The following is a 16,437-nucleotide window of genomic DNA, read 5'->3' on the forward strand; positions in this document are numbered from 1 at the left end:
AAACTTTATTAAAATTCATTTAATTTTATGCATTCAGTTTTAAAAATTATCCATTAAATAAGATTGAAGAAACTGAAATTAAGCTTAATGAGTTTAGTTTTATTATTTTATGTTTTTGAAACCATGAAACAATTTAAAAGATGAATGTAAAAGACTATTTTTATATGACAATCAATCCACCTTACCTAGTCTATATTAATCTATGGAGAAATTTTGTTTTAAATAAGCTGATATAAGATTAATATGAAACGTACATATTTATTTGGTTCGCAAATCAGCCTTGCTAAAATTCTTTAATATATACAAGTAAGCCCTTAATCTATACTATAAATCTCCTACCTAAGTAAAAAAATCACATAATATAGACATAAAAATATTTTCCATTAAATTACCATCTCGCTAAGAAAATTTAACATTTAGCGTCGTCCTCCACCACCGCCACCACCTCCTCGGCCACCACCACCTCCTCCTCCTCCTCGACCACCACCGCCACCACCATGTCCACCAAAACCACCTCCACCACCATGCCCACCAAAACCTCCTCCTCCTTGGCCTCCTCCTTGACCTCCTCCTTGGCCTCCACCATGCCCTCCAAAACCACCTCCTCCTTGACCACCTCCACCACCACCTTGTCCTCCAAAACCACCTCCTCCTAGGCCACCTCCGCCACCACCATGTCCTCCGAAAGCACCTCCTCCTAGGCCACCTCCGCCACCACCATGTCCACCAAAACCACCTCCACCACCTTGTTGACCAAAACCTCCTCCTCCACCACCACCAAATCCAGGGCCACCTCCACCACCACCTTGTTGACCAAAACCTCCACCACCACCATGTGAACCCCAGCCACCTCCACCGCCAGGGCCACCCCCACCACCACCTTGTTGTCCAAAACCTCCACCACCACCATGTGAACCCCAACCACCTCCCCCACCAGGGCCACCCCCACCACCACCATGTGAACCCCAGCCACCTCCACCACCAGGACCACCCCCACCAAAACCAGGACCACCTCCACCCCCACCACCAGCACCACCAAATCCTCCACCACCAGCAGCGTCACCAAATCCTCCACCACCACCAGGTCCACCACCACCTCCTCCAAAACCAGGCCCTCCTCCACCACCACCAAATCCTCCTTGCCCAGGTCCTCCACCGCCACCACCTCCAAAGCCAGGTCCTCCTCCTCTTCCTCCACCACCAGGTCCATAACCAGCCATCTTTACAACAATTTTGTTAACTCTTACTTTTCTTCTTCTTTTGGCAGAGCTGTAGTGACTCTACTCTTCTTCTTCTTTTGGCAGAGCTGTAATGACTCTTATCTGAACCGGCCTGTATGCAACACTCATAAAGCTATGACACCTTTATATCTTCCGCATCTGCCGACCTTGACTCGATATCTACCATTCTTTGAACGCGGGAAAGAGCCGTTAGGTGAAGATAATTGAAAACAAGCGCGTCCCAGAAAGTGGTATATGATGCCCACGTAGAGCTACTAGTAAACGGCGCGTACAAAAAGCTACACCATTCATCTTTAATCAAAATTGAGGTGACAGATTTTGTTTTCTCACATGGGAGAGAATGCAATAGATTTAAAAGGAAAAAGGAAAATTAGAGAATTTTGTTTTCTTAAAGAAGAAGCAACCCAATAAGCCTGGGAATTATCCAGACTCTAGACCCATATCTACTTCACCAAAAGGAGAAATACCCAGAGTTATTGCATATATCCTTATGCTGCTGCCATTTCCCTCGGATCCGCTATAGATTAGGACTGGTTTATTGGTTTTAGCGCATAAATGTCTGCTTTGTTTTAGTTTTCTTTTTGGCCTCCTTTCAATGTGTTTAAATTTGTTTAATAATGAACATTGAGTTTTATATATTAAAATATATAAAATTATTATACTTTAGTTTATATAAAAGATGTTATAGTAATTAAAGTTATTCTAGGAGGAGGAGGATCATGGTTAGGGAGAACATTCAAGCTATTGAGAATAGGTTCCCAATTTTTATCGGTGTCGCTCTCATTTTCAGATTGATATGCAATTAAATTAAAGTTATTCTAAGAGAAGGTGGAGGGTCATGATTAGAGAGGTTGCACCATTCATAAGGTCCTAATTATTGAGAATAGAACCCCAACTCTTGTTGATGTCGGTTTTGTTTTCACATTGATATGAGGTCCATGGTTAGGAAGGTTACCTTAACCATCCAAAAGATCCTAATCATTGATAATAGGACCCAATCCTTCTCGATGTCCTCTTTGTTTTGATTTTGTTCTTGATCATGTAGAGTCTAAATTTTTTAAGTTTTATTATTTCTTCATTTAAATGGCTTATTGTCTTTGTTTGATTTAATGTAATATACAATTTACTATTTCTATAAGCTTATGCTATGGGTTTGTGCTCATTGACTTTTCAATTATGCAAATTGTCACATTGGTAAATATTTTTCCAATGTCATAATGATTTTCTCTTGATAGTTGTCCAAGAAAATAAGAAATATGAAAAGTGCTCATCTAATAAAAAAAGGGTGATGAATACTAAAGGTATGACAAGGTGAAAAACAACAAACATAAGATAAATACATTCAAATCATTACCTTTAGCCTTTTACCATTGTATCTTTGAGATTGAACTTAAAGTAGAGGCACCCTTCTCCACTTGAATTGCTCCTCAATGATTGTTTGATGCTACTCGGATTTAATGTGGATTTCTCTAAAGCATAAAATCAACATAACCATGGTAGATTGGATAGATTTTAGTAGTCAATTTTGCAACATAAGTTTAGCTCAATAAGTTAAATTACTAATGAAGAAGAAGACTCCAATATCTAGATTTTTGGTGGTCAAAAAGAAGGGTTGAAACAAATTGTGGAATGGAAGGTTAGGGTTGCATGAGGAGATGGGGCCTTAGCGTTGTGACAAGTGGAACAAGTTGGAGGCTTGAGATAGTGACACATAGCATCGAAAGAGGGGTAGGTATGCTCACACATGTATGAGCACACTGTGGGAAGAAAATGAATTTGATAAGTTGAGAAATTTCTAATGCAAGAGGTAAGAATTCAAGGAGTGACATGTGGATGAAAAAGGAAAGTCTAGGGTGGCTACATATTTATGCAAGAATATCACACATGTCTGAACAACTAATAGAAGGCTTGGTCAAAACTGTGGTGCATTTTGATGATAATATTTGCATACTTACACATGTGAGCATTAAAAAGGGTCAGGGACACTTGTCATATGATGGCAAGTTTGGGGAGCTAGAAATTGTTGAAATAGAAAAATACTAATAATTATCAAGATCTCAAATATTAATTAATAAATTAGGTTTAAGAGAATTAATGAGTGTGGGGTTGAGGTGCTTAAATTAATCAAACTTTAAAGAAGAAGATGGGAAATGTAATAAATTAAACATAATTCAATTCATTTTAGGATTAATGATAATTAATAAAATAATTGATTATTTAATTAATTATGAGGAATCGAAAGATGGTGAATTAATTATATATTCATTTAATTAATTATGGGGTTAAAAAGTCAATTTTTAAAGGGTCTACATTTTTTTCCCCTTTGATATAGCATCATGACTAAGAGGAGTGATATTGTGTCAATGAAAGAAAAATATGCCCTAATTTAATGGAAGAATGATGGAAGAAAGGTGGTAAAATTATGCCCCCTTGAGAGGTCACCCAAAATAAATATTTTGGGGTGATCTCTAAAAAAAGGAAGGAAATATTAGAAGAGTATAATGCTGAACAAAAGTTGTCATTGATGTTAAAAGGAAATTTTATCTCAAAGGAGATTGTTGGGCAGATGCTCTCAGACATGCTACTTATCTCTGTTATATCTGGAAGATGAAAGAAAATATGCTACTAATCATGTCATGTCAAAGCATTTTGAGTTATGGCGGCATTATGGGGTCCCATTTACATATATGACTATAAAATTGGTTAAGACATGTTTGTATTATCATAGAGCATCATTTCATGTTGATAAAAGTTTGTTTTGAAAAGTTGGTTGTAGTTACCCAGTTTGTATGTTTTTTCTATTAATTTTCTAATTCTTAAGATTTATGACTTGCAATTGGAATGAAGAGTGTGCCTACACTTGATTTCTATCAGTATCTAGTGTTCTCATAATTTTGATTTGGTAGAGCATAGTGTTTGTTTCACTAGTATGCTATTGTGTTGCTAATAGACCCAATTTGCATTTTAGAAAGATGTGACAATTGTTGTGAGTGTGTGATACTAGAAATTAAGGGTAGATGTCCCTTATAATTAGTTTGATCCTTAGTAGGAACTGCATGATGTGTTTACTTATACAGAACTATGTGAGCTTTTGGACCAAGCTTATTACACACTTCTTTTGGCCAACTTACGGATAGAGTGAAGTGTGTGCTTCTACTAAATATTGAATGTGGACATATTTTAGTACCTTTCTAAGTTATCTTGTAAAGTGTGTGGTGTGTTATTTTGCATCAATATGTGTATGAGTTAATTAGGACCTAGCCTACTACATGTTTGGTGAAGTAGAATTGTATGGTTGACTTGTAAACTATTCGAATATGTATGTGGTTAACTTGTAAACTATTCAAATATGTATGTGGTTGCCTTATGTTTGTGATTATAAGAAGGACTCATATATATGAGTATCCTAGATTCATTTCAAGATGTAGTTATGTATTCTTAATTATACAATATACTTCTAAGTATACAATTTCATACCATGCAAACTGGAGATGTATCAAAGACAAGCTATAAGTTGAAGGTCCTTAAACTATATCATTTATATTGTTGAGATTGAGGTCTCTGCTACTGATTTTGTGATTAGATATAGGTAATTCAGATTGGGATCTCTAATTGGTTGGTGTCTCTAGAAGGTGGTTCCTACTAAATCTATATAGTGATACATTATTTTGTGAGGCTAGATTTGGGTAGTAGATCCAAGCATCTATTCTCGTCATGTTTTTTTTCATACTAGGTTTTTGCGTATATCTAATGTTCAATGTGTAAATGTGTGTTGATTTTCATGTTTTATCTACTACATTATTGGGATAATTAAGTTAATCTTGTTGATGGTTGAATTCATAAGTTATTTGTGCTAATTAAGACTGAGCACTAAGTAACAAGTAGATATACAAATTCACCCCCCACTCCCTCTTAATATATTGTGTCCTTTGATTGGTATCAGAGAAAGGTTCCTTGGTTAAATTTTAATAGCTTGAAGTAGATCCAAGACAAAACACTTAGTTACTCTAGAAGGTTCATCTATAAATCATACTCTATTGTTTGATAGATCAAATTATGAGTTATGAAGTGGAAGGATGGAGTCCTACTTGATGGCTCTAGGTTTTGAAGTTTGGCAATCTTTCATACATGGATATGTGTTTCCAGATAGTCCCCAAAAGGATGCAATTGATAAAAAGGCCTATGAAAACAATGTTAGGGCTAAAATGCTATCATTTTTTATTTGACTAACTTTGAGTATGTAGAATTGATGCAATGTAAGATAGCTAAAGAAATATGGACCAAATTGCTTAAATCTACAGAAATGATAAGATCAGGGAAGCCAATATTCAAACTTGTAGAGATTAATTTAAAGGCTTAAAAATGAATGGGGATGAGAACATTGTTGGAATTCTGCTCCAAGTTGATTAGATAATTTGTTCTATAAAAAGACTTGATGAAGAACTAAAAGAATCAATTATTGTGAAGAAGGTTCGTGTATCCCTAACATCACAATTTTTTCCAAAAGTTCCAGCTATTGAAGAAGTTAATGATCTTAACAAACTAACTATGGATGATTTTCATGGACCTCTGACTATTTTTGTGATGAGACTAGATAGTGAAAAATTTATTGCAAATGAGACAACCTTCAAGGCCTCTAAGAAGGAACATGAATCAAACTCTAACTATGAATTAGATCCAAAAGTTGCAAATTTTGTTAGGGGATTACAAAGACGTTTAAAAAAGTATGAAGTTAGGTTACCTTTCAATTTTTTTAGTTGCAAGGAGATAGGAAATTTTATAGTTAAGTGTCCCTTCAAGGATTCTAACAGTGGTGGACAAAAGAATGGGAAAAATTATATCAATAAAAAGAAGTTTAACAAGAATCAAAAAAATTTCTTTGTAAATGAGGATAGTGGATCGTTTGATGAAGAAGAAGATCAAAATACTACCAGGAATGGTGAAGAGAAATCTATAGTCATGAATTTGGAGATATCTGACAACAATATTGGAATGACAACACATGATGAGGATTAGGTTGGTGTAGTGTTGTAAATTGTAACTAGTTTAATTTACTCCTCATGTTTGTGCTCCTACTTTAGCATGTCCTATCACATCCCCTCTCTAAGTTTTCATTAATCATAAAGATACCTTAGAGAAAGAGAATGATACTATTTCTCACCATTATAATGTTTCCAATGCTCTCTCTCCCAAAAATGATGAACATAACCAAGATCAAATCAATACCATTCATGTTGTAGGGATGCCTAAGGATCATATCCACCTTCATCAAGATGTCCTCTAACCTCAACAACAACCAAAAATTTTTGTTAAGGGTGGAGTGAATCATCAACCTGATTATCATATAGTGCCTCACACATATAATAACAAAGAGTTTACTCTGGAAGACAACAAGAATATACAAATTGAAGCACAATATAATTTTTAATTCCTACAATCTTCTCTCCAATTCGAACAAATACACCATGTCTTGCTAAAGATCTTCCTAAAAAGGAACTCTTAGAGTATGATTGGGGGTCATTAGATTTCACACCTTCTTTTTGTAGTAAATCTAAGATGCTTTAATTTGATACTAATAGATGTCTGGATGTTGATTAGACCTCTTTAAACTTCAATCTAGTTCCACCTAAGAACAAACCATCTCTCATGGATATCTCAACATCCCCTCCCCCATTGTCTAGTAGGTATGTTGGGTGAATATTTTGTAATTGACTTGATTCAACCAATTGCAAAGTAATAGTTTTAACCATAGTGTATGAAACACAACCTCCCCTCTTTGTAAGGGGAGGCTCCCCTTGTTTATTGCTACTAAAAACACTAACACTTAACTAGGAGCTAAAATTATGGACACTAAGATAATTAATAAGGTGTTACTATCATTGTATTCTCTTTTATTAGAATAGGTGTTCTTCCTTCATCATATTTTCTTCTTTCAAAATAGATGATCCTTTCTTACAATAAACCTTCAAGTACAACCAAGCAGAGTTAGTAACTAAGAAGCTCATGAAAGCTCAAATACTTTCCATGGCTTCTTACAAAGCTTCAAGAACAAAGATGAACTATAAGTGTAGCTCAAATACTTGAACATACACTTCACCTTAAATACAAAAATGTAAAAGGTAAAATTTGCACAAAGACTACAAGTTATGTCTTTGCTTGAGCATGAAAAAATAGCTTAAAATGTGATAAGTAGCTCAAAGACTACAAGATCAAGTTTGACTATGTAACATTAATTTTAAACACAATAAGCAGCTCAAAGGCTACAAGATTGGGTTTAAATCTCTTTCATATAACACCACAATACTCACAAACAACTCAGAATAATGTCATCACATTACAACTTGTCCCAACACAAAGATTGAAAGCAACTTGTCTTTTTTATTGATTGCAATTTCATTTACATCTAAAAAATTAAGTTTTAGAGTGCTTCCCAAACTGATAGGGTGTTATCATATTGCCAAAAGATGATTATTTACAATGAAGCCTAGGTCATATTTATAGAGGAGAGCTTATGAGCAAAAAGAGGAAAAATTGCAACTAACTATGACTTATTCAATAGAAGATTCCTATTTGACTTTGAACTTGTGTTGTTGTTACATGTCATTTTGTATCTGCAAAAAGTCATGTAAAATGTTGAAAACAAATTACAAATTACATAAAGTATGTAGAAAATGACTGTGTTTGGAAACATGTCTTCATTATCATCATCATTCTTTAGAAAATCTTCATATTGTTGTAAGGTGGCTTGTATTTCAAGTCATCTAATCATGGTGTGTGGAATCTAGTGTCTAGAGTGGAATGCAGTAATAATTTGAATAATCCCCAAAGTTAGACAAAATAGACCAAAAATTACAAATCGAGGTTTAAAGCCTGATTTGCACGTGGGAGAGTTCAATGCATGCAAATCATGCAAATTGGGTTTCTATTTTGGATAATGTATTTCAAAGTTATAACTTTGATTTACACCAATGTGAAGATAATGAGGTGTAATTCAGAGTTGTAACCCCGAACTACACTTTTGATTATGTTTTGGGTGTGGTTCAATGTTACAACTCCAAACTACACTTTTGATAACAAATGATAGGATAGGTGTAGTTTGGGGTTACAAACTCGAATTGCACCTGTAAAAATTTGTGAAGATACTTCGTGTAGTTCAAATTTAACTTCAAATTGCACTAAAATGGAAGGACTTCGATGTAGTTCAGAGTTTTAACTTCAAACTGCACTTAAAGGGTAAGATCAATGTAGTTCAGAGTTGTAACTCCAAACTACACTTGAAGTAGGACTTTAGTGTAGTTTGGAGTTGTAACTCCAAATGCACCTATTCTTGAGACCTATGCAAAATCGGGTTTTACCTTTGATTACGCACAAAGAAATAAAAACTAACTCCTAAAATAACAATTTATCAATTTTAAAATTGACAAATTGAGACTCAAATCGGGATGATTTGTACTTAGAGCTCATGGTCTACAAATAGGACAAAATTTGTTGGGGTTATTCCACAATTTGAGCGAGTTGAAATTGAGGATAATAAGGTCCATGTCTTCTCATTCCAATATGGAATCACAAAAAATAATGTTTTGTCCAACCTTCTTCATGCCAACTTAATTTCTCTACTTTGGCCTAAATGAAGAAAGAAACATAGACAACATCTTGAAAATTCTACTTTTTGCAAGTATCATCAAATCCATGGTCATTCTACTATTGAATGTCAAGCTTTGCAAATTAAAATAAAACAATATATTGATTTTTCATCATTAAAGAAATAGGCGACAATGAATGGCATTTGTTTATGATCATTTCAAATAACATGCAAGTTCCTATTATGTTGCTCCACACTATGTGATGTTGTTAGCCTACCTATTGGGGGCTTATTGTCATTCATGCTCATAAAATTTTAGGTGCAATCATACTCAATGAGAAACATAATAGTCTATTTATTCTTGTATCTATTCTTGTGGGGTAACAATAGCTTTTCATCTTTCCTCTTTCTAAGGATTCACTTTTTCATGTATGAGGTGCATTCTTCATAACCTAATGTCCTTTCTTTCATATAATTATCCTTCATGTGATTACATGTGTGTTCCTTAGTTAGGACCTATTCCTTGCTTGAAATAGTATGTCTCTTATGAATAATCACTCCTTAGGGGGGGGGGGTGATCCTTCATCATGGTTATCCTTGTCTCCATGCTTGGGGGGCCAAGAATGGCATTTTATTTCAAAACTCTCTCTCTCTCTCTCTCTCTCTCTCTCTCTCTCTCTCTCTCTCTCTCTCTCTCTCTCTCTCTCATATTTCAAACATTGTCTTTTCCTTTATGAGTTTCATTTTCATAACATTATGCCCTTTCTATTGGCATGATTGGCATAACTGATGCAGATCAAGAATGGTGACTAAACTGGTAAAGGACTGTTTGTGATGACATTGTGATGAAGAGATTGAGATTGCATGATCAAACGACTTTGATCAATTATTTATGTTGTCGTTGATGGAAACTAATGTTTACTATGTTGTATTTTGCCATCTAAGTCTTTTTGGTCAACCAGAAATGCCTTACCAATATTATAGATAGTGAACTGGGAATTAGGACCTTAACTAGTAAACAAGGAATGTTTTGATTTGATCTAGCAATTGGTGATGATTGAAGTGTTGCGGTTTGAAATGTGGGCTTATATAATTGTAATATGTATCTGACCTTAACCACATCATGTTTTGATTATAGAAATCATGTTTATGATTTCTATTGTATTTTTGCTAGGATTTAAGAAGGGTTTAAGGACTGGTAAAGAATTCTCTTAACCGGTAATGATTTTTGGTTTGGCGGTGATCTACATCAAGTTAAAATGTTGGTGATGATGTGGCACAAACCACATAAAGCGTTTGAAAGATGTTTTGGCGCGTTTGGAGAGTGAATTTCTTGGGAATATGCAAAGTGCTTAGCAGAGTGTTATAAGGGTTTGACTTTTATCAGATCGAGATGCGATGATCAACGGTTTTAATTAATTTGTAATTTATTGTAATGATACATATGATGATCAATGATGATCTATAATGAGCTGTAAAAGATCAATGATGATCTATGTTATAAGTCTTAGGGTTTTGTAACTAAGTAAGTTGTAAAGGTTATTTATGTCGATACAGTTAATGTTTGTTGTTTCGGTGGCCTTGAGAAAAGTGTGAAGCCGAACCAGAGTATGAGATATGTCGGAGAGTAGCAGATTTGGAGCTTAATTGGATCTGATCAAGAAAGCAGTTGTCATACCCAAACTTTTGGGCATGAACGGGATAAAAAAAAAAAATTTAAAGATCACAACTTAGTGACATTAAATGTTGCTAATATGAGACGCACTATCGAGTTTTGTGTTTAACTGTGTTTGAGTTAACTTTAATCTCTAACTCAAGTAAGTGAAAATAATATTTAACTTGAATGTGGAATACTAAAATGATTATTTATTATCTCATCAATCTTTAATCAATAAATTAATTTAGTCAATTAATTGGCGTAGATAAAAATTAATCTCCAATAACCATTAATTGTTTTTAAGAACTAATTAAATTAGTCCTAGCACTTAGTTTATAAATGTTTATATTTTATTTTAATAATAATTAAAATATTACACTAAATCGACATAGAGTCAATTAAATTCATAACAAAAATCATCCTATAAGGTTTAACCTCTAAAATCTATATCAGATTAAACTACAAAAATAATAATAAAATATTAAACATCATTTTAAAAATATACCCTTATGTTTATCAAAAACATATATTTTCCCATATGTTTATTATAAACATATATATAGATTTAAAAACACTTAATATAATATTGAATCTAACATTTGCCCTAACCTCTGATTCCACTGACACTCTAGCCCTTGAAGCTAACTCCACTTCCCAACTGACACCCTGTCGAGTTGCCACTAGCCCACAACGCTCCACAACCAATGGAGAAATAAAGGAGTCAGTAGCTCCTGAATCAAATAATATAGATACACTATTACCTTTGACCATACCTGCAGCCTCAATGACCATGGCCTGATGCTCAGCCTAGCAGTTGTCAACCGCTGTGAATACTTTATGGGACCTACCCATATCACCAACTGTAGGCTCTGAAGTGGCCATCCTCTGATTTCCTACCATTTGACCCTAAGGGAAATCCCTCACCATATGCCCCATGGCTCCACATGTAAAGCAAGCACCCCGTGCCTGAAACTGGGTGCCCTGAGGCCTAGAGAAAGCCCATCCTCTTGTCCTGCTAGATCCATTGTACCTACCCCTAGAGGACTACTGAGTCCTCACCGGAGGTGTGTAAGGCACCTGAGCCCGTTGATCTCACCTCTGACCCTGAGACTGCCACTGCTTGGGCTTTGCGCCCTGCTGATACTATGGAGGCTTCTGCCTCTGGTTCTATTGTGACTGTTGTGGAGGAGGGGGTTTGGAGAACCCCTATGAGTTTCTATTATTACCCTTCCAATGGGGCTTCTAAAATCCATATATCTGGGGTGTAGGGTTTCGGTTCTGGAACTGATCCCTAGTATTCGGTGGTCTGACCTGAATCTCCTCTGCTATCAGTGCCTTCTCCACTACAACCCAAAGGCTCCCTGGAGCGGACATCCTCACTAGTCCTACTATGCCGGCATTCAACCCTCTGATGAAACGGTTAACGAGAAGTTTCTCATCCTTTAGATAGTCCACGTATGGCAAGAGCTCAAAGAATTTGCTCTCGTACTAGGTCACTGAGAGACCCTTTTGCTGGAGGTCATGGAACTCATCTATCCTACGCTGTCTGTAATGTTCTAACAAGTACCTCTCTCTGAACCTCTCTGTGGAAATATCTCATGTAAAAGTATCAAGAACTAATCCACATTTGTATTCCTCCTGTCTCCACCATGTGGAGGTTGTCCCTCTCAACAGATGGACTACTACATGTGCCTTTAGATTGCTCTCATAAGAGCACAATGCAAAGCACCTATCAAGGCTCAAAAGCCAAGCCTCAACTTCTACCCCATCGGTAGATCCCCCAAAAGATGGTGGTTGGACGTGCATAACCTCCCTGATAAGATCCCCTGGCTCCTGATATGCTCTCTCATAATACACTGGCTCTGCCTCTGGAGGTGGTCCTGGTAGGTGCACAGACGTTGGCTCATTCCCACCCTGACTCTCTATGGGAATAGGAGGTGGACTCCTGCTTCGTTCCCTATTAGTCGATCTATGACTCCCTGAATTCTTATTTTCAACATGATGATCCCCAGCTGGAATCGTATCCTAGACTATACCAATTAGGTTGTGGATTGCTTCTAAGAGGTTTCGATTTGGGTCAACAGGTTGTTCGGGAGGAGCCTCTAGGTTCACTTCCAGAACCGATTCCTCCCTATCTACCTCTTCATGTGCCATGCGTACACACCTAAGACCCCTTCCGCACTTGCAAGCTTGTCACGTAGTCGGAGGCATCCTAAGAGAAAAATAAAATAAAATAAATTAAATAACTAATTTCTTTGGAATAATATTTAACTAATTAAATTTAAATATTCTAGAAAATTAATATAATGAAATTTATTAAATAATTAAAGTGAAACGTAATGGAGAAAGGTTTCTAGTGTTGGAAACCTTGCTCTCCTACCAAAATGTCATGCCCAAAATTTAGGGCAAGAATGGGATAAAAAAAATTTAACACTTAATTATACGCAATCTAAGCTTAATTAGAGGTTAAAGCTTAACAAGTTGATCCAACAAAACCTTAGGTCTCGATATATCAAACTCCCTAAAATAATTCACAAAGATAATGTTGATCTACTTTTATTTTGAAACATTTTAACAATCAGATAAATTCCTCAGACTTAGATCATTGTATTTATTTCCTTTTATCAAAATTATATTTGCTAAAATAACATAGATATATCGTTTAAATATAGATTTACTTTCTGCAAGAATAAAGTCACTAACAGGATTAAATATACTTAGAACAGCAACTATAAAAAAAGACTAGAAATTTAAAATACATCTTTAAAGATGATTGTAATAAACTTTAGATTTTTTTTTCTGCAAGTTAATAAATTGACAGATTTAACTAAATTCCAACAACAACTTTATTTATCTAAAATCCTTTAAATTTAACCATGCAATTAGGAATTAAACTGAAACATTTATATTCAAAGTAGCATGCATGCAATCATTAAATTAATTCTTTATTTTCCTAATTTATTTCATAAGCATAAAGGGATGAAATAAATTTCTTGCTTTGCAAAATATTATATACTCAACAAATATCAATTTCAAAACTTTAGGAACTAAATCCAGAATTATTCACTTCATTGCTGCAGTATCTAAATATTATATTCCTTTAAATTACTTTTTAAAAAAACACTATCGTCATATTACAAATAGGTCTCTCATGATTAATAAATGAGGAATTTAAACAAAATAATAAATGTATTTCCAAATAGTTTTCTGCAACAAACAACCCATCAAATTTCCTTTTGTCCTAATTCGTCCCTTCCAACAACCTGCAATTAATCAAAGGATATGACCATGGAGTGCTCACCTCCCAACCTAGGCTAACTAGTAGCCACCCCTGAGCTTGGAGAACCAAGCCCTAAACAGGTAACACACATGCAAACACAAAAGACAAGGGAGAAACAATCTCAAACACAATCCCAACCAAGGTTACACTGCACCACACATTGTGATGTCTTTTCAAGGGTGGTAGTGGATCAAGTACCCTGAGGAGACTGCAAGTATGGTAAAACATATAACCACCTTATGGTAAACCAAATACATCATAAGTATATCAACCCCACATCCTTATGCCCCCCAAGGCATTCATGCCTTATTTCCCTCCTTATGACCCCCAAATGCATAAACAAGCCATGCAGCAAGGGTCACATAAAATCCCTTGTGATCACTCTCATAACGAGAGCCTCTCACTCGAGGGATGTCAATTCTACCACCCACAAGACCATCCTCTCTCCCAAGAGTAGGAGGCCTTGATTACTCCCAAAGCACATAAAATGCATACAAAAAGTAAAACATAGAACACAATAATTTTCCAAAGAAAACATGCAAGAAACTAGCCTTTTTACACAAGCAAATCCTTTCAACACAACATTCAATATAAAACAATACAAGGAGAAAATATGACCAACCTTCAACTACCCAAAGGTATGCTAGATTGGTTGAAGATGAGCAGCCCAATTCCACAAAGCCTTGCCTCTCTACACTTAGCCAAATTTTCTAAAACCAAATCTGTCTTTCTTTCAAAAATCTTGTCTCCAAAAATGGAGAGTGGGTGATTACCCGCAAACTCTCTCATTCTTGCCTAAGAAGACCTCAGTGAATGTTCTCACAGGTTTCTAAAAATTGAAAAAGGAAAAAGAAGAAAAAGATCAAAGGGATCTCTCAACAAAATAGAAAGTTAACTAATCTAGATGATGCCTTCTAAATTCAATTTTCTCACAACTTAGAAAACTCACTTTTTAGGGTGTCTAAATGGTCACATGGGAGTCGAAACATGCCTAAAATTACTCCTAACTCTTAGGTATACCTTATGGGCTTTAGGAAACACTCTTAAACTACCCCTAGGTGTCCATTTAACCCCTTTTAAACCCCTCTGAAGTTAATTTTCGGTTCAAACTTAAGTTGACCGCCCCAAAGATTCTTTACCCTAGAAAAATATAGAACCATATTAAATTAATTGAGAAGCTAAGGTTAAACAACTCCCTCCAAGAGACAATTTAAAAACCAAAACATAAATCAATCACATGTGTCAAGCAACACAATAAAAATACTTTTACAAAATTACACTTGAAATTTGTCTCTTGTTGGATTTACACAAATTAACAAAATTCAATTTAACATTCATGCAACAATCACTTTTACGAATAAAATATGATACAAACGGGGTGTTGTCTCTCCAAATAGACAAACCCTGGTTTTATGAACGTACATAGGTCTAGGTTTGGTTCTCCATAATATTTCCATGGTCACATGGATAACTTTTCCTATGCAACTAAATTACACATTAGTAATTTCAAATAACCGCATATAATATTGAACACATGAATTAGAATACACATCAAACACTCTGCATACAATTTACATTTGAAAAAAATTCAATATATCTTATATCCAAATAATTCCACATAAGCAATTATCATAATTCTCATAATTTTGATCTACACATAAAACATACATCCTAATTCTATCATCATAGTAAAGTCCTGCAAATCCAATAATGACATACATCATCTCAAATTTATCATATTCTAGAATCATATAGAGTTCTATATCATAAAGCATATAAATGAAGCATCAACATACATCAATGTTATCCAAATCATGGAATCATATAAGTTCTAAATCTATAATACATAAAAATGTACACCTCAAGGTGAAATGATTTTGTAACCTGGTTCAATTACTTTTCTCACCAATCTATCTATCTAACTTAGCCCATCCTATTGAATTATAGCATTTATTAGTAAGGTCAACCATGGTAAACTGAGTTAGCCAGAGCTTGATCGGGGAGGGCCCTACAACAGTTAAGTCTTGTACCCAGATTATTCACTGTTGTTCTCTAACAATAGCATCAATCAAAATCCCTTAACCAGGTAGGTCCTAATAGGCCTTACATTGTAAATCCCTTAACTAGGTAGCTCTATATCAGAGTGTTAAATCCTCTTGTGAGGTTGATCATAATAGGTCAAAGCTCCTAACAGGGCTCATCATCTATATCCCTTAACTACGTGACTCCTAACAGGGTCTGCTCCTAACAGGGCATCATTGTAAGTTTCTAATCGAGCTAGGCTCCTAACAGAGCGCATTTCGAAAGTGCACAATTTTTTGTGGGTACCAATTCCCACCATGGTTTTTCCCTATTTGGGTTTCCACGTGAAAAACATGGTGTTCATATGGTGAATGTTTTTATGTGTTGTTATGTTTTACTTTCAGTTTATGTATATTGATGAACACTTAATGAGTTGTTCTGATAAACTGATTTAACAGTTGATTATCAGTTATTACCAGTAATGGTAAAGAGTTTAGTATTGGTTTATGTTTGATTTGAAGAAGTTTTATAAGTTCAAGTTTTAAGATTAAAATTATTGTTAATACTGATTCAGCCCCCCTCTCAGTATTAACCAGATCCTCTAAGATTATCACTTTCTTACATAGAATTATCTTTCATGTGAGTACATGTTTGT

At 35.1% G+C, this 16,437-nt stretch overlaps 1 protein-coding gene across 1 annotated transcript; it reads right to left on the minus strand.

Moving 5' to 3' along the window:
• Window positions 1–238: 238 nt before the first annotated feature.
• On the minus strand, window positions 239–1,362 carry LOC131028152 (glycine-rich cell wall structural protein-like). The gene is made up of 2 exons (XM_059219692.1): window positions 707–1,362; window positions 239–646 (listed from the first exon to the last, which is right to left on the minus strand). Exons 1-2 carry the CDS (start codon window positions 1,218–1,220, stop codon window positions 417–419), a joined length of 744 nt encoding a protein of 247 aa, XP_059075675.1. The 5' UTR covers window positions 1,221–1,362; the 3' UTR covers window positions 239–416.
• Window positions 1,363–16,437: the final 15,075 nt, after the last annotated feature.

Source organism: Cryptomeria japonica, chromosome 4 (genome assembly GCF_030272615.1).
Source record: "Cryptomeria japonica chromosome 4, Sugi_1.0, whole genome shotgun sequence".
NCBI classification, from domain to species: Eukaryota; Viridiplantae; Streptophyta; class Pinopsida; order Cupressales; family Cupressaceae; genus Cryptomeria; species Cryptomeria japonica.